Source organism: Helicoverpa armigera, chromosome 4 (genome assembly GCF_030705265.1).
Source record: "Helicoverpa armigera isolate CAAS_96S chromosome 4, ASM3070526v1, whole genome shotgun sequence".
In the NCBI taxonomy this organism is placed as follows: domain Eukaryota; kingdom Metazoa; phylum Arthropoda; class Insecta; order Lepidoptera; family Noctuidae; genus Helicoverpa; species Helicoverpa armigera.
The window spans coordinates 11,187,842-11,207,675 of record NC_087123.1 but is presented as its reverse complement, the minus strand read 5'-3'; the positions used below and the strand labels follow the sequence as shown (position 1 = coordinate 11,207,675).

The 19,834-nt window shown below is 35.7% G+C and overlaps 1 protein-coding gene across 6 annotated transcripts in view; it reads left to right on the top strand.

Moving 5' to 3' along the window:
* The window catches only part of Lmpt (Limpet), a 173,721-nt gene that overhangs the window by 133,135 nt on the left and 20,752 nt on the right, over window positions 1-19,834 (top strand). For 5 of the 6 annotated variants that reach the window (XM_021332292.3, XM_064034255.1, XM_064034256.1 and 2 more), the window contains 2 exons: window positions 13,488-13,688; window positions 16,186-16,360. In XM_021332292.3, the coding sequence (XP_021187967.1) occupies window positions 13,488-13,688; window positions 16,186-16,360 (376 nt within the window). Of the gene's footprint in view, window positions 1-12,722; window positions 12,978-13,487; window positions 13,689-16,185; window positions 16,361-19,834 lie in introns of those variants that run through there. The other variant, XM_021332294.3, reaches the window with a different exon arrangement.

Here is a 19,834-nt window from a genome sequence, read left to right as displayed (position 1 = left end):
CTTAAACTTTACCTTGGTTAGTTAGGAATACGGTGGCCTTTTCTAACTAAAGAAATAACAGTTACCTGCGTTTAGAGAGCACACACACGAGAAATCTAAAATTACTTACAGCTTCTTAATCCTAAAGGAGGCAAGTACTTAAAGTTTACTTTAGATCTAAATAATTTTGACTTATTTCCAAAGGTACTATGTAGGTACATACAAATATGGAAAATATCATACAGTTTACCTCACAAACAAAAAAGTTTAAGTAGCCATAAGCTCACACTTTTACAAAACATCAGAGCACACTGCCACTGCGGACATTTCTATAGAAAATTAGTCACTACATACCCTATTCATTACGCATTTTGGCCAATGATGATGATTATGTCCTCCTAGCCGATTATCGGCTACGGCGGCTGTACTCATGTAAGGAGATTAGCCAACTACGCAGGACATATTATAGTGCACGAGCATTTGCGCAGACACAGGTGCACTCACTATTCCTTCACTCTCATAACCCGATGGGACGGCAATCCGACACGACCGGTATGAGATCAGGCGCAGGACCGACATTTACGTGCTCTCCGATGCACGGGTGTATCAATCACCAGCTTCCAGGCTCCGGGCTGCTTTTTTTTTGTGAAAGTCTTCTAAAACCCACAAAGCGATTTCGGCCCGACTCGGGAATCGAACCCGAGACCTCGTGCTCAGCAGCCGCACTTGCGACAGCTAGACCAACGAGGCAGTCTGGCCAATAAAACAGTGCTGACAGTACATCTCTTCACAAATAACTACAAACAAGTGCCTTAATGAGTGCCAAAATTATCCAAAATCGTAAGCTTGGTAAATATGTGGGTGTCACTGAAAACCACAGACGTGTAAGCTCTTTAATCAACTCCTATTCATATTTGTGTAAATAACTGGCTGTGACGCTCGGTTTCACGCACATCTTTAGGAATTAGGAAATTGGTTTGACTATGGTAGTTAAGTCTTTGGGTTCATGTCAATTTGAATAGTATTGTAAACAAATCAATGGACTGTATTTTTTTTTAGTTTGTATTATATCTGTTATTTACAAACATATATGTAGTTAGAAGGTGCCTACAATGTCACTCGCATCGCAGTTCATACATACAGGACATAGCGCTATAATGAAAGCGTAAAGGAGCGCTTATCATCATCTATTTAGCCTTTTCCCTACTGTATTGAAGTTGTCCGACTCCTTCCAGTCTGAATGTCAATGTTTTACAAGGAGGGACTATCTGACCCTCTCAAAAAGCATATGATATACTTTACTGGAGCCACCAAAATGCTGCAGGCATTTTACAAATCTAACTGGTGATTCGTCCATACAGATTCACGTTCAAACAAGCGAACTAATCAGCTTGATAGGTATATATATAGGTGTAGCTGTACGTATGCACTTGAAAGCAAAATATATTTTAATAATCTTCATAATGGAAACTGATGAAGCATTATATTATCAAGTGCTTTCTTCTGTTTGTATGTCAATAATTGTAGGTCAGTATTGTAGCACATGTATTCATAAATGAAAACCATCTGAATTAGTGTGTAGAAGATAATTTTAGTATTCATTTGTCTTGATTTATGAGTTTTTGGAACTAATTTTGAGAGGAAGATTTGATACTTGAAATTTAAATACCAGTAATGCAGTGTGAAGTCCTAATTTTCTAAGAGATGGGTAGAAAACCTGCAATCTTAGTTAAAAATACGCTGTAGTATAACTTAACTTTAGTAATAAAATATGAAGTCTTAATTATAAAGTATATCTTACGATCCAGCATTTCTTGATGAAAAACAGCTGTTTCGAATTAGCTAGCTGCAGACTTTCCACAAATAATATTATTAACAAACCACAACGCTACAAGTCTTATATTCCTGAAACCACAACTTCCTTCTTACTTACTATTATTGCTTTACCACAAGATTCAAACTCACTCACACATACTCAAAATACACACATACTTAAGTACCTATACTCTTTTACGACGGGATGTATTACCCAAATTTAACTCTTTTCTCTTTGAAAAAACCTAATTTATGAGCACCCGATGTTCTTTTGTCTTTTATTTAAAACTTCATCTATAGTTTTAATAGGTTTTTCTTTGATATCGTTCGTCTTGTTTTTGTTTTGTATTTTGAATGTCACGTCTCTTCGAAGTGACTGTATGATCTATTTAATTTTTTTCTGGGAATTTGGTGATTTATAAGTAAAGTAGGAGTATAATTATTTGACTAATTATGAAGAGCGTTATTACTTTGAATTCGGTATTCAGAACAGTGCAGTGATAAATGAGAACCTCCTTCTTTTTTGAAAGTCGGTTAAAATATCTGTAACTTACATTTAACGGTTAACCAGAGCAAACAATTTAATATAAACAAACAAAAATAACCAGTGGTATTAGTAAATGTTTTGTGTTCAACAATAACAGCGGTTCTCCAAAAATACCTAGTTCTGGCTTTTGTTTCGGTTTAAGTAAATGTATTTTTATGATAACTTAACAAATCTTCTTTATTCATTGAGGATTAAAAGCATAAACTTTTACAGAATACTCTTAATACAAGCCTCCTTTTAAAACATCGATGCCGTGTAGGGAAAATTTCAATGCTTTATCGCTAAACCCAACTGTATATCTTCAGTCGCCCTATGCCACTTAGAGCTGCAGAAACCCTTTCAAACAATTCTGAAGCGAAAGAGATACCGCGGCCCTGGTACATAAAAGGCCTATGACGGAATACGACGGTTTTTAGTCAGTAAGAGTCTGACACTCCCTCACCGCTGCTAACCCACAGCGGCAGGGCTCATTTGTTGATTTTTGACGTCGTTAAAAAAACCCCTCTGTCAAAGGCTAGTCTACAAGAGACACACTCTCTTCCGTATTTATAATGAAAAATATACCAAGCCAAACCTATTATGTTATACAGGTAATATCTACATGTATGTATATTTAACTACCTTTACTACCCACAACAGTCGTACTACCAAAACATTTATTTTTAAACCACTCTCCCTAGCGTAGGCAGGCACATTATTTTAAGACGTCCCTAATTGTCAGTACTGTCCACCCCCTTTTGCAGCACCGTACATTATAACGTCACTTGTTCGTACAACATTTCTGAACGAAGCCAAAACATTATGCCATTTTTCATGCTGACCAATAAATCTGTACTTATATTATAAAGCTGAATAGTTTGTTTGTTTGTCTGTTTGCTTGCTTGAACGCGCAAATCTCAGGAATTACTGGTCCGATTTGAAAGAATGCTTCAGTGTTAGATAGCCTATTTATCGAGGAAGGCTACAGGCTACTTTTTATCCAGGTTCGTGCAGAAGTTCTTATGAGATGCGGGTGAAACCGCTAACAGGAGCTAGTCTTCATAGTCAGATGAAATTATCTAGGTATAACCTTTCTATTTTGCTTCGCGATTCGTTGTGCTAAAATTAGACAGTTACCGTTGCCAACCCGTACAGAAAAAGTTACATTAATTCTTAGAAGTTCAAACTAAGGAGGTATTCGTATTTTTAATATCAAAGCTGGGTTTATTTTTAGCTGTCGTTCGGGAGTCTTTCAATGTCGTTGATTTAACCAATCCTACCTTTTTCATAATCCTTCGCACCAGAAAATCTCTGTGGCATAAAAGTATCAACTTTTAAAAGAGGCGTGCAAAGAATGAATGAATGCTTTGAAAATCATGCGCAATCGCATTTTTTAATCAGCACACGACACTAATTCTGCAAGATTGCGTACTCTTTATTCTATTTAAAAAATCAGGAAACTCACTTACGTGCGTCTGTGATATTGATATGCAACAAGACAACTGAGTAGACATTTGTGGAGATTACTTGTTTATGAAGAAGAAAGTGATTGTTTTCAAAATATATACCTTGCCGTAAAATTACCCTGGCGGATTTTCTGCCCGCTCTCACTTAAAATATTGCCTTTATAGGTGCATAGCTTCCCAACACGGGAAGAAGTTCTCAAATCGGTTCAGCAATTCATCCATTCGGGTTAAACCCAAACAGAAATAAATGCCTTTCATAATAATTAATGTAGGATACTAAGTTACAAGCCGCTGATAAGCTAAAGGTCCAAATAATTATAAAATATCACCTAAACAGCCATTCATAACTAACAATAATGAAATAATCTTCGACCCCACGACGTGCCAAATGGCACTGGCAAGAACCACATTCGATCAGATCAGAATTAATTAAATGATAACACTATTGTGAACGTTTTGATTAATTATTGATTTATGAATGTGGAATAAATCTTTTTAGATTTACAAGTATTTATTGCTGTAAACAAGTCGCGGTGGCTCAGTGGGTAAAGAACCAATGGATCAAGTATGAGTGTTGGTTCGATTCCAAGTCAGGCAAGTACCTACCAATGCAACTTTTATAAGTTTGTAGTACTGTCTGAGTACCTATATCTTGCACACCAATAACTGTGTTTCGGAGGGCACGATAAACTGTAGGTCCAAGATGTAATTTGAACATCTCTAGCAGTCGTTAGGGGAAGTCAGAAGTCACTAAGTCTTACCTACGGGTATCGGGTTGCCCGGGTAACTGTGTAGAGGAGATCAGATAGGCAGTTGCTCCTTGTAAAACACTGGTACTCAGCTACATCCGGTTAGACTGGAAGCCGACCCTAACATAGTTGGGAAAAGGCTAGGCAGATGATGAAGATTTAGAAGTATTTATTGCGGTAAACAAGTTCGGACAAGCGGATGTTTGTGAAGGAATCGCTGGATTGTGTGACGATGGTACTAAGTGGGTGGGAAATGAAAGATGCATTTAGCTTTTACGTTGGCGATGACACAACTTTAAGCCCATTCCTGATACGATGACTATTTTTATAACATTCTTTTCATATATTGTCATTTTCTTTATTAAAATCGCCTGATTTAACCGGTACTTTCGGCAAAAAAGCCTAAAATATTTCACAGTTTCGACGTCTTAAAAATGTGACAGAGATAATTTACGTTCACGTGGGATTTCCAATTCATCTTTGAAGAAAAATAAATGTTGTTTTTGCCTCGAATAGATTTGGTTTTTGATTATTATTGGCCTGAGCGAAATTAACAGAGCAGACTGTGGTTTCGAAATTGGTTGGTGCGAATCTTTAATAGCTATCGTAAAATTTCGTGGTATGCAATGATAATTACGTTTCTGGTCTAGATAGATTCTAGTTTTATGTCTCCTACTCCATTTTCTCCAAAACATGGTTCAAAGAGCAGACAAAGAAGTAATTTAACACCATCATCATGCTTTATAATTTCTTCCGCAAAACAAATTCGAAAATGGAACTCAATTACCAGCAAAAAGGATCAAATTCCCATCAATCTTAAACGTCATCAAACCATTTCAATAGAACCAATTCAAAGGGCGATACCCCAGGTGTAAAATATCGGAAACGTAACCAAAAGCATTATAAAAATAGCCCAATGAATGAAGTAGCTTTGACCAAGACCTTGCTTCGAAGGTTCAGTGAAGACATCGACCGTATGACTAGACGAATGAAGGTAACTCACGCGGAAGCTAGCTAGCGAAAACTATGCGAGAATGTATGTATAGAGGATACTGAATCATTCATAATTTCTGCTGCAAGTAAAATGTAAACATTTTGCTCTGGATTTTATTTAACACTGGCGGTTACCCGTGGGTTTACTCTTATTGTAGAAATTCATGTTATATCATCAAATGGCATTATCCCTCTGTGGGTGCAGCGTAAGGGAATATCATTTTACTGACTAAAACCCACACATGTTCTTTCTGGAGCCCTATATGTACTAGGGCCGCGGTAACTCTATCGAATAATCCCACAACAAAGATTTTTTCCTAGGGACCTTTTTCGTCCTTATTTGAGTTTCAAATATACTTCAACATTATTCGTGTAAGGAGATGCAGACTTTGCGTCATAAAAACGTAATAGACAGTCCAAGTTATTTTAGTATTCAAAACGTTTATATGGGACTGAATCACTCATAATTTTAGTTGCAGTTGTTCGGTAAACATCCACGCGTTTTGCATATCTATGAGAAAGCTTTGCATGACAATACATCTCAAATATACATATGCTATGTTCTCAAAATATACTGGTAAAGTAACGAATACGGGTATTGCAAATATATTCATGAATATAAAAAAATATTTAGACTATCTCAATGGCTTTCATATAAATAACTATTTTACATGCGATTTATATGGGGAAAGTAAATCTAAAAATAATACACAGCAATGCAAACCTGGAACTATTCCCTATTATTTTAAAAAAATAACCAAAACAATCCGTAACAATAAGTCCGACAGCCAGGAACCAACTCTTATAAATAGTAGTTGTCCTAACGATGTTGATGTTACGTCCACACAACAAACATCCAATCAGTTTTTTCGTCTATAAACACGTTACAGTTCTTCACCAGAATATAAATGGGCTGATATCGAAATCTGGGCTACTAACATTAGCTCTTGAGAATGAAAAAAGTCTTATAGATGTGTTGTGTATCACTGAACACAATATGATATTAACTGATAAGAATACTCTAAACATCTCTGGCTACAAGCTAGGGTCTTGTTTCTACCGGAAAAATCGTCGCGGTGGTTCTTGTATTTTAGTAAAAAAATCACTTCCATGTACGCCAATTGAAGAAATTAGCAAATATTCTATAGAAAATATCATAGAATGCTCCGGCGTCGAAGTAACTGAACATAAAATTTATATAATATGCATCTATAGGCCACCTAGATCCAATTTAGAAGACTTAAATAAGTTCTTCACAAACTTTAGTACCCTTTTAAATAGATTTTGTTACAGTAAAAAACGAATTATAATATGCGGCGATTTTAATATAAATACACTCAATGCTACTTCTGACGCGATTGAATTTAAACAGATCCTTCACAGTTATAACCTAAAACTTAGTATAAATGAACCAACGCGCCTATCAAGTCGAACATGCATTGACAACATCATGTTTAATGTTAGAGGATGTACAGCAAAAGTAATCGAATTCGCATTGTCGGACCACACCGCTCAATTGCTTAAATGCCCAGTCAAACCCACTTTTATTCTTAAATCATGGCACATACAAAAACGAGATTATTCTTCAGATAACATTAAGAAATTTAAAGAATGTTTGGAATCACTTAAATTTAACGATGTTTATAGCCATACGAATCCGAATCTAGCGTTTAATGAATTTCACGAACTATTCACTCTTTTTTATAATCTTTGTTTTCCAATAGTAAACATTAAAATAACTAACAGACAACGGCCTCAATGGGTCACCAAAGGTCTTAAAATATGCTGTAAGCGCAAACGACAGCTGTTATGGCAGTATAGAAAAAAACCAACGGAGGAAAATAAAAATAAATTCTTAGCCTTATCTGCGCGATTAAATCGGATCATTAGGTTAACTCAAAAGTCTCGAAATGATTACTATATTAATAATGCTACTAATAAATCACAAGCCACTTGGAAGATAATAAACGCCAATAAATCAAATGTACCAACTAATCAAATACAACAAATTGTTGTAAACGATAATGTGATAAGTGATCCCAAACAGGTTGCGGACCATTTCAATAATTTTTTCATTGATCAAACTAACAATGTCTCACACGATCGAACCAAATGTGATATTCCGTACGAAAAAAACTCTGTGTTTGTTAGCCCAACTGTCCCAGAAGATATTTATAAAATTATTATGAGTTTAAAAAATACTAACAGTACTGGGTATGATGATATATCAACAAAAATTATAAAACATGTTGCCATTAAACTGTCCTATATTCTTAGTTACATAATCAACTTAAGTATCACGACCGGTATTTTCCCAGAAAAACTTAAACTGACACTAATAAAACCTTTGTTTAAGAAAAATGATAGGAATGACATGAGCTGCTATCGCCCGATAGCTCTTGTGCCTATCATCTCAAAAATTTTTGAAAAGGTTATCTATGATAGAATTAATAATTATTTCGAGAGCAAAAATTTATTTTGTAATGAGCAGATTGGTTTTCGTAAGAAGAAAACGATCGACATGGCAATATACAATTTTCTCAATACTGTATTAACAAACATGGACACATCTAAACAAGCATGTGCACTATTCATGGATCTCACAAAAGCGTTTGACTATGTCGACCATGAGATACTGCTAGAAAAATTATACGCTTATGGTGTGAGAGGAAACATGTATGACCTGATTAAATCTTATTTAAGTAATCGAAGTCAAATAACTCAGATAAGTAGAATATGCCCGATTGCTAAACGAGTAATAAGTCACTCTTCATCATGTAGAACAGTTAGATCAGGCGTTCCACAGGGAAGCGTGCTAGGTCCCCTTTTGTTTATCATATACGTCAATGACCTGCCCAAAGCTACTAAACATAATACGGTTCTGTTTGCTGATGATAGCACAATACTTTTTACAGGAAGTAACAAATCTGATATGGAAACCGAAATAAACTCTACTCTGAAGAATGTTATAAACTGGCTGACATCAAATAATCTACACATTAATCTAAGCAAAACTAATTTAATGACATTCAGAAGTAGACTGAATAAAATATCAGGTATGAACATAATTTACCAAAACCACAAGGTTCAAGAGGTTGATGTCGCAAAATTTTTAGGCTTAAACATTGATAATACATTAAATTATAAACAGCATCTTGAATCACTCTGCACCAAACTGAACACTTATTCATATGCATTGTTTATGCTTAGACGAACAGCCAGCATGTCAACCCTTCTTACTGCTTATCATGGCTATGTTGCATCTCTTTTAAGGTATTGTGTTATTTTTTGGGGTAATTCTACCGATAACGAAAATGTATTCAGAGCTCAGAAAAAGTGTGTGCGAGCCATAGCGAAAATAGCGCAGACGGACAGCTGCAAACCATTTTTTATAAAATATAGAATCCTTACACTACCCTGTATATACATACTTGAAGTTGTAATGTTTGTTAAGAAAAATATGCACTATTTTAGTAAATTAAAAAGTAAAAGGCATAATTGTCATATAAGTCTACCACAAAACAAAACAGCGCTACTCAATAAAAGTATCTTTTGCATGGCACCTCGGATCTATAACCATTTGCCAAGATCTGTTCTCGAAACCTCACAGATCAACATGTTTAAGAGGAAAGTTAAAACATTGTTATTGTCAAAGGCGTATTATAGCGTAAGAGAATTTTTAGAAGATAAATTATTATAGAATTAGATTAATAATTAGAACTATATGATTTCCCTTATTCCTGTTTTTTGTTTTGTTTAATAGTTTAATTTTGCAAGCCTTATATTGGTAGGATATGGTCAACGCTCTTTTTTTGTAAAATAAAATAAGATCTACATGTATGTACCCATATTCGCAAAATAAATAAATTTGAATTTGAATTTGAATTTGAATGAATCATGAACGAAAGAAAAGTTTGGAACCTCTGAGATTTTACTAGATTTCCGACTAACATTCTTCTGAGTAAGCGCACACTGCAAATTTTTAGTTGACCGATAGTTTTTTGAGATCATAAATCAGTATGAAGAAGACTAGAAGTATTTACATTACAAAGATCAGGTATTTAGCCGGTATCAAAACGACTGAAAACTTTGTGAATCAAGACTGTCTTATTGATTAAAAAAATTGCCAGCTATCGGGTCAACTGTCCGCCAACTGTTTTGTTTTCAGTGTGTGGGTCTCTCTCAGTCGTAAATATTCCTAGAATTTTCCTCATGATCAAGTAGTTAACAAATGACGAATACCCCATTTGTTTTTCTATCGTGTGTGATGCAGAAATAAATTTAGTGGCTGTAAAAACAAAATTGATTGTTATTTTTATTTAGGCTTCTACATAATATTTTCTTTTATTTTAACAGCTGTGTTCATTACATTTACAATTACTATGATAAATCAAATAGGTCATTATTATCATTTCGTATTAATCCATTAAAGACTTATCTGTAATTAGGATTGTTTTTTGGATCAAACTTTGTCTAAGTGCAAAATCCAAGACATAAAATATTAATCTCGCTCTTTTAACTACATGCATTTTGCAAGTAATGTAAGTATGTTTTAATCCATCAAAAATAATAGAATTTCGTAATAAATATTAGATAAATTCATTCATAGAGACTTTTTCCTAGCTATTTTTATTTATTTGTAAAGATATTTACGATAAATTTAAAATAACTCAAGTAATTAACAAAAATCCTGTTAATTATTGTAGTACCTACGACTAGCAACTGGGTAGTTAAAACATACCTACGACTATTTAACTCGGAATATTAATAGTTCAAACGCGATCCGTCAATACGGCCGTCAAAACAAGCTTTTAGTTAAGAAAACTACTAAAAAATATAAAATAAACGCTGTCGTTAAGATGTAGCAATTTCTTGGTTTGTTGTTTTAACTAATGGTGTATTGCTATTGTTACAATAGTTGCCAATGTATTATAATCCCCATGTCAAAATGGCGTATCGTCATGGTAATAGTAATGAATGGTGGTACTTTACGCCCTTTTTTATTCTCGATTATATGTAGGATTTTTTAAAGAAACCTTTTTTGGTAATTTACAATATTTAAATGCTTAAAAGGAAGACTGAATTATTTTCGTATTTATACATAATTAAATGTTTCGTCCGGTTTCATACGTGTCCTGAGAAGAATTAAATATAATTAAATTATTCATAATAATATTACAGTTACAGCCTTTTTATCGTCCCACTGCTGGGCACAGGCCTCCTCTCACACAGAGAAGGATTGAGCAATGTAGTAATAATTATATTAATTTATTTATAACTAAACGGTTCTCGTTTTTTTATTTCCCGTGACAAAAAAGTTCAATAAACTATCTTACTCATATCACTATTATATGTTCGGCCGTTCAGAGAATGCGTTCCTGACACCTATCAGTTAGTCAGGACTAGTGATGGGCACAACATAACACTGAGTTCGTTACCGTTCCCCCAAAATAAACCGCCGCATTATTTTAAGATTATTTTCGTTTTAAATTGGCGGAATCATTTAAAATTTATATTTTAGTTATTTAAGTGGAAACCAAAAAAAGGTAATATTCATATAATAAAATCGTTTTATTTATTCTTTGTTACAAAGTTACAATCTGTATTTCTATGCAATAAAGTAAGTACATTGAATTGAATGTGCGTACAGAATATTAATCAGACTCCGATTCGCTTGAGGAGGTGGTGTCTTCATCATCATCTTCGCCTACGTGTATAATTATATTAGGTATTATCAATAACAGAATCAATCCTGATATCTCGGTCAAAATCTTCCAAAATCAGGTTTACGAAACGACAACAAACGACTATTTAGCGTCACAAAATGACGGCCCATGATGCCATTTGGGGTTACCATTTTCAACCTAAATATAAAAATGCTACTTTCTTTCGCGCGTTCAGTTTGATCATAGTTTTATTTTTATATTTCATAAAAGTTATCTTATAGTTATATATCCATTATTTTCAAATTCTTAAAAAGAAAAACAAAACGTATTATTTTATATTATAAGTATAACTGTATAAGAACCATCAACCAGAACAGATTACGATACTTGCCTGTTATTTTTAGCACAGCACTACAAATATAAAGCGCTGACATAACCTTGTAATAGCGCAGTATAGATTTAGAAAAATATTGTTTACCAAGTTATTTGACACTCAATATGCACAAAATTACAACATTCATTGATTATTATTGATATAATAATGTTGTTTTAATGCTCATCAATTGTTAAAACGATAAACAACCAGCAAAAATATTTTTATCGTACTGCAACGCCATTACAAAGTTACGTCGTCAGTTCAATCGCGATGTGTCAGAAACGCATTCTCTGAGCGGCCGAACTATAGTATAAGTTAGTGTGAAAGTAGAGTTGTCAGTCAACAAAAGTACATTTATAGGTACGTCATTAAAAACATCAATGGCTATCAAATATGCAAGAGTATTGACGCTTAACTATACTACACACATATAGACGGCTTAGTTAAGTTAGGTATCTTGTAGGTCGTCTTCATGTAGGGCGCCTTTTCAGCCCAAGTCAACCGTTTGGGCGGAAAAGTAAAAAATCAAGTAACTTTTGCTTCGTATTAATTTTTGTGCTTCTCATATAGGATTGGTAAGTTGTTTCAACATTCTATTGCAAAATTTTCATTTTCATGTTTCGGTCCTTTCTGAATGAAACCCAAATGAATGGACCTTAGATACGTGCCAGCTAATCATTTAATTAACTGATCGTTATCACGTAATTTATCATTTATACACTTTGTACTCCGCACGCGTTGTTTATTCGGTCCTATCAAAACAACGTGTCAGAAGTTAACGATGAGCATCAATAAAATTAATCTGTGTCAAACGCATCAATTATAACGCCAACCAGTTTGCGTTGCATAAACATCAAAGCTTAATTATGCATTTATAGGTCGGAATGAGCGTAAAACTGTAATTATTCCCGCATTGCCTATTTGTAATGTCGGCTTCTAATAGCTTTGTAAGCTCCCTCTCGTATTGATATTTCGCGCTCACCGGCATATCGCTTACAAGCAGGGAAGGATAGCAGCGGATCTTGGATAGGAAAAAGCGCGGTTTCAAGTCGCCATAGTTCGGAAACGCCGCCCGCGCACCTGCCCTCTCCGTCACTCTTCCAAATTTAAATCCCAAACTCCCCCCACCGTCCCGAGCGCTAAACATTCTGGAATAATTCCTGCGATTCGGCCACCGTTGCTCGCCATTCGAATTCGGGTCGCGACCGCGTCCGGTGATATCGTATCTTCTTAACGAACAACCCCGACTAGTGCCATGGCCGACGTAGACGTACAAGTCCAGTATACCACCACGGAGCGCAAAACCAGGAAGGTCAAGAAGACCTCCAAGCGCAGGGAGTCTAAGGATGGCGAAGTCACCGTCACGGAAGTGGAACAGACCAACACGACCACCAACGCCGACGATGGGTATGTGTAGTGGTGGCCAGACCCTGAGCCGTGCCAGTGACGCAGTGTGCAAGTGCAGCCAAGTGTCGGTTACCGATCGCGTTCCTCCGTCAGTGACATGCACAGCGTGTGCATTGTTTATATGCACTCAGTTAGGCGCGAAATGGCCACCCTCACATACCCGACCTAATTTAAGGTATCTATCGGATGTTTTGGAATGATGTGTTACAGAATCCTGATTTACTAACCATTGTTATGAATAAAAATTATCACATAAACCTTAGTTAAGTTTTCCTAATTACATAAGCCTGTGAACATAACTGTAGAAGAGATCAAACTGCGTGAAAGCAAGCAAAGTTACGAACCCCAAAAGGGAGAAAAAAAAATGATCATGTTTGAATCCTCGGATTGCCATAAAGTTTTAAAAATAAAAAAGTACAGTCGTCATGAAAGCTTTAACAATTCACCAAAGCCATGACAGTAAAAGGTCCCAAAAGCTATCAGTACTAACAATGGCTTGTTTGTCCCCAGCTTATTTTCAGTGGCGAATACACCAAGGCGATGAACAAGGACTGGCACAGCGGTCACTTCTGCTGCTGGCAGTGCGACGAATCGCTGACCGGTCAGCGCTACGTCCTCCGCGATGAGCACCCTTACTGCATCAAGTGCTACGAGAGCGTCTTCGCCAACGGCTGCGAGGAATGCAACAAGACCATCGGTATCGACTCTAAGGTCAGCACCACTAAGTTCATTTTCGGTTGGCGCTTTGTCTGTCACTTCAGTCATTATGCAATGTTGTGCAAAGATATGGAACTTATTTGAATGTTTCTGTATAAGTTTTAGGTCGATGTCTTTGATTAATTTCACTTTCACTTATTCAGAATTTCTTATTTGTATTTTCTTGTCGTCTCCTTTCATATTGAATTAGATCGCATAAAATTTTACTTGAGTTAGTTAGGTTGTAAAACATTAAACATAGGTATTGTTTGGGTTTAGGATACGTCTTCGAATCCAAAATAGTTTTTAACTGCCATAAAAGTCAGAGATGTTATTTAGAGTCAATAAATAATAGCTCCGGGAGAGATATAATCTTACAGATACACTGAACAACAATTGGCAGAATACTCGGATTGTGACAGCTTGATTAAGAGCTCTTTGTAAACAACCCAACTGTCTATAATCGCTGCTAAATAAGACTTCATTTTACTGCCATCTCAAATCCACGCCCAAATTGCGTATGTATAATGTTTCATTGAAAATATCATTGACACAGAATTCCTGAGTGGTCGTATGTGTGGTATGAATAGGATTAGAATCCACGGCATTCGTCAGCTTTGTTTCGCCGATCAAATTTAGTAATGTCACTCCAGCCGGCCCAGATTCTTCGGGCGCACCTCTGCACACGGCCCGAGGCAGACCGCTGCCAAGCCAACATAACGTTAACGTTACGCCAAACATTATACATTTATCTCGACGAACACCCAATGACTTCTCCCGTCCACACGCAGCTGCAAACGCTACCTCTGTTTGTACTAACCAATTGTTCAAACACACCGATGATAAATTACATGTTCCATTTAATGAAATACTACCCCAAAATTGTCTGAAGAACCCTCGAATTGAAGCCAATCATATGAAATGGCATTGTCTAATCGCGCCAATTTGATTTCATTTTAATAGAAGAAAATCGAACTAAACGAAGCATTGTCTATAAACAATGGCTATCTATTAGAGAAATGACAGGTTGGATAGTGTCAAGTATTAGATGATGTGGTTCATAAATTACAAGTCCATGATGATGTTTATTGCGGCAGTCAAGAACACATTAGCGGGTTGTTTACTTGTGCCGCGTACATCGGCCAGACTGTTAGCATTACATCCAACTGTTTGCCGCTGCAGACGAGACTTTAACAAATCGACGATCGCTTACAGAAAACAAATCTCGTGTTTAGCACAAACTAAACTATTTCTGGGTCGGCTACAGATATGTTTTCGTTTAGACTCAACCTTGAAAACGCCTGGGTGGATCCGTCAGACGATTCTTTTAAGATTTACGCGATCCAAGAAGCTCTAAGAGTTTCGTAATCGGCCAAAATAAACATTCATATTTTATTGACATTACGACATTCAGTTTTAAATGTACGTTCTGTCGGTCCTCGTACCGACGCCAGGAATAGAATCCAGAATGAGGGGAGATTTATTTTGAAACTTGAACTAAACACGTCAAATGCAACGTGAGAGAATGTATTTGAGTTTTTAATTTAACGCGAATGCTTGCGATGACCTGAAATATGGAAATACTTGTAGTGCACGCCCTGAGGTTTTGGGTTAAGCTCGTTATTTGGTCAGTGAACTTGATATGAATGTAACAAATAGGATTTGCAGTCGAGTGTTTATATGAAATCGAAAATGTATGTTTATGAATCATGAACCGAAATAGGTTTGTTACGACTGTTGGTATTTCCAGCAATTGATATGTAGGTTGTTATGCAATTTAGGAGCAAATCTTAGGAATGACATCTGAAGTTAATGTCGTCCATATAAGTAAGAACTCTATAACAATTGATTGGTCTCGGTAAAGTACCAACAAGTTGAAGGTAATAATTACCACCCACGGTTAGTAGTCAACATCTGTCGTAGATACAAGTAGTTTTTTGCGTCTTACGACTGGTTTTTCCTTCCAATTGAAGAGGATCTGATGTGAAGACCCCTGATTAATGTTGTCCACGTCAGATTTAAACGAATTAATTATCGGTATCGTGATCCAAACCAAGATATTTTTTCTAAATCACGCCTTTATTTAAATAAGATTTTGTCATGTCTATTCGTAGCGTTTTTTTAATATTAATGTGTGCTCGTCTCCGGCTTCATTTTTGTTTTGGGCGAAGTCATTTATTTAAAATTGAATAACAATGTTTTTGTTAACATTCGAGTCGCGTTGTTACAATAACAATAGATTAACATCAAAGGGCCTATTTATAACGCTTAATTAGTTTCTGTCAACTTTTGGTTCTGACATCTTAGGAAGTTAATCTAAGTGTTTATAACTAGTGACACTGTCATTTGTTATTTTATCCTTAGCTACCTCATCACCAGAAACTTTACTCGTACCTAATTTATAGTTCCATGAGCTTTAACTTAAAACCCAAAGAACATTTTCTAATACTTTCTTCTTTATCTCTTCCTTCTTATCATCCTCTTTACTAACTTGATCTTCGTTCTTCCTCAGGACCTGTCTTACAAAGACAAGCACTGGCACGAGGCCTGCTTCCTGTGCGCCAAGTGCCGCGTCTCTCTGGTAGACAAGCAGTTCGGCTCCAAGCTCGACAAGATCTACTGCGGCAACTGCTACGATGCCCAGTTCGCTAGCCGCTGTGATGGCTGCGGTGAAGTGTTCCGTGCTGGTGAGTACCATCTTTGTATTAAAAAGGACCAGAATTTTTGGTCCTTTGTTCCTTCTAGAGCCCTCTGTGAGCCAGGGCTGTGGTAACTCTATCGAATAGTCCCGCAGCACCAGCTGGCTTCGGCTCTAAGGGCCCCGTTGGTTTTGCTGATGTCAATTTTGAAGGTTGACCAATGTTTGGATCGTTTTCGAAAAGTAGCTTGCAAAAGTTAGGACCAACTGTTTTATAAATAAAATTAATAGCTGTAAGTACTTGATTGTCAAGTATTAAATGTTCTGAATTATCAAAGATTTCATTTCAACACAGTGGTGTCAAAACGTATAAACCTTGATTAAACGCAATGATATCTATGGGAATGACTTCGTTTCAAATTATGCAGTCTTTTTATACGGGAGCTATAATAACATAATTTACTTGATCTACGTAGATTGAACGGCTTAATATGGAGTATCGTATAACGTGTTCACATATCCTTTACATTTTATAGTTGATTGTACATTAGTCACATGCCGAGCGACACTTATTTTTGATACACATTCATGTTCAGTGTGGCCAGCTTTGCGTTAACAATTCCCTTCTTTACTGACTTGTGTTGCCAGGAATGGAAAAGTTTTGACATTTCCCACATAGTTTCCCTTCAAAGAAGCTAGAAAGTTGGCAAGAGGAACCAACGTTAAAGTTTAAAACTCACATTTAAACCGTGAAATTGCAGTATGTAAGTAGAGCTATTGAAAAAAGTTTCTAGCTTTTCTTTTTCACACAAAAAAATATTCCAAATAAAGTCATTAGGCTTATTACGCCGAAACGCACTAAAAATTTCAGTAAGTACTAAAATATTTTCAAAGAACAAAACCAATAATCCAACAACATTAGACAAACTTCCCAACAATGTATAAAGCATAAAGTCCTCGTTCCTCTCCTTAAAAGGCTTGTCATTACCCTCCCTCGATAAGGCAACGTAAGGTAAGGTACAAGAAAAAACGGCCACTGTCATTGCCATCCAACCGTCACCTCGGAACGCTTCCATAATCATAAGTGGAAATGAAATTTTCGAAATCCAATATGGCGGCGCCTTCGCGCTATTTTTAAGACGGATTTTTGGGAACTGAAACATCTGGTGCTGACCTTTATTGAAGTTACCTTGTTGACGTAAATGGTAGAACGATATTGTGATTGTACTGAAAATTTATCCTTTTTAGGGCTTGCTGTGTATAACAATGCTTTTTCGTCAATTTGAAGCAAAATTCATATAAAATCAGCCTCTTGTTAAGATAACGACTAGAAACAAAGACATTGCTGATATATTAAATACAAGTACATAAGAAGTACTAAAAAGCCAATAAGTACCTATTCCGTAGTTTTCTAAGAAATCCTTAGACAACAATTTACAAATACACACACATAAGTTCACCCTAATCACGATGTAACAGACAAAAACAGTTGTAAATTGAAAGGCTACGACCAATTACTATGGGAATCAAATTACATGTAATGATACCTTACTAGACGGCATAAGGATTCCTACAATTAGGGTAATTGCGGCCAAAATTAGTGTTGTTCAATTTATATAGGAATCATGACATAGGTATGTAGTGTGTGGATGAAAATGGAGGAAAGTACCACAATTTTAAGTAACACTAATCATACTTTTTAACACTCTTATATTATACTCTTATATTATACACTCTTTATGTATGTAAGAAAATCTTGGAATCTTAATTTGACCCACTTCCCAGTCTTCGATTAGGATGAAATTTTGCACACGCTCTGAGTTCTGATGACAATACATGACTGGCTAAGAAACGTCATTACAAATCCAATTAATTAAAAAAAATGCGTACTAATAATGTTTTTTAGTTTTTTAAGCTGTAAATTTTTCGTTAATTAGACACTGGCCGGGTACCCGATCGTTGTACTTGACACTCATTTGTTTGTCCGATCCAATTAAGTACCAGTAGGCAGACTAAAAGCAGTATGCGGAGGCACTGAAAGATGATCCAAATATTTGTCATGAGATGAGTTATTTTAAATAACAGTTAAATAACAGTAAATCTCAATATTCCAAGAAAATCACAGCAATTTGTATGAGACCCAAATTCTTGGTAATAAACGCGGGATAATTACTGTAATAGCTATTAATTTGCCATTCCGATAGTTGAACTCATAGTTAAAAATAAATATTGATTCATGATGAAACTCACTTCTATTCAAATATAATTTATTTTTGTTTAATGTTATCTTTTCATCATGTCATAATTTTACAGGAACATTTAATGACTTAAGCCAATATGTAATTTTTATTTTTGGCAGAAATAAGAGCAATCAAGGTTTATCTATAAAGCAAACATACATACATACATACACACATTACACACATTAAACAGTCGTTACGGGTAGTCAGAAGGCAGTAAGTCTGACAACCAGTCTTACTTAGGGGTATTAGGTTGCCCGGGTACCTGGGTTATCAGATGGCAGTCGCTACTTGCAAAACACGGGAACTTAACTGCATCCAGTTAGATTGGAAGCCGTTGGGGTCGGCATAGTTGGGAAAAGGCTAAGCGGATGACATACATACATACACATAACTACCACCCATACTGTTCTCTCTCTACACTTAATGAACCCACATTTACAATAACACCTCACTTTCATCAAACCTTATTACAGCTGACCCAATGACCACAAATATTCTAAGAACCGCAAATGATTAATATAATTTATAACATCCTCCATCTAACGGGATGATAATACTGTACAAGTGTTGTACACAAAATTAATGTACAATGACACCCACACATGCACAAATATAACGATGACGGTTCTAACAAAAATATCCTATAGTCATAGGTTATTATAGAGTTTTTTAGTTGAGCTTTCAACAACGGTAATTGTATTATAGTGCTACTGGATAACTTATGAGTAATTGGTGAAATTATGCCTACATAAAAATAAATAAAAGATTCCGACGAATTGTAAACCTTTTCCTTTCTGGGAAGTCGGTTAAAAAATTAACGCGTATTTCTCTCGCGCTTTTTAGAACGAACTCGTTAGAGTCGTAACTGTCTTTTCAAATGTTTTTCATTTCAGCGTTGGTATGCCAGAAATGCTAAAAATATAAATCTTAAGCACAACATCCTAGCTTCTATTTTGGGCAACTATGCATAATTTGCTAAACAAAATCTAGATAACACAGAATAAGTTTATTTCTATATAAAAATTCCCAGCTCACAATATGACATCATCTATTTTGGTTTCATACTAAGCTAGCTAAAAACACTTGATATTCTATAACTAATTAACAGTCTTAACAGTTCAGTGTTCAAAGCATAAACATATAAAATTACTGTTCACGTTGTAGTCAAACCACAAATCATGTATGGCTTCAGATTCCGTAGCTATGCAATCAGAAGAATCAAATTACTACTAACTGACTACCAAATAATTGCTGTTGAACCCTGGGCTTTAGGGTTCAAG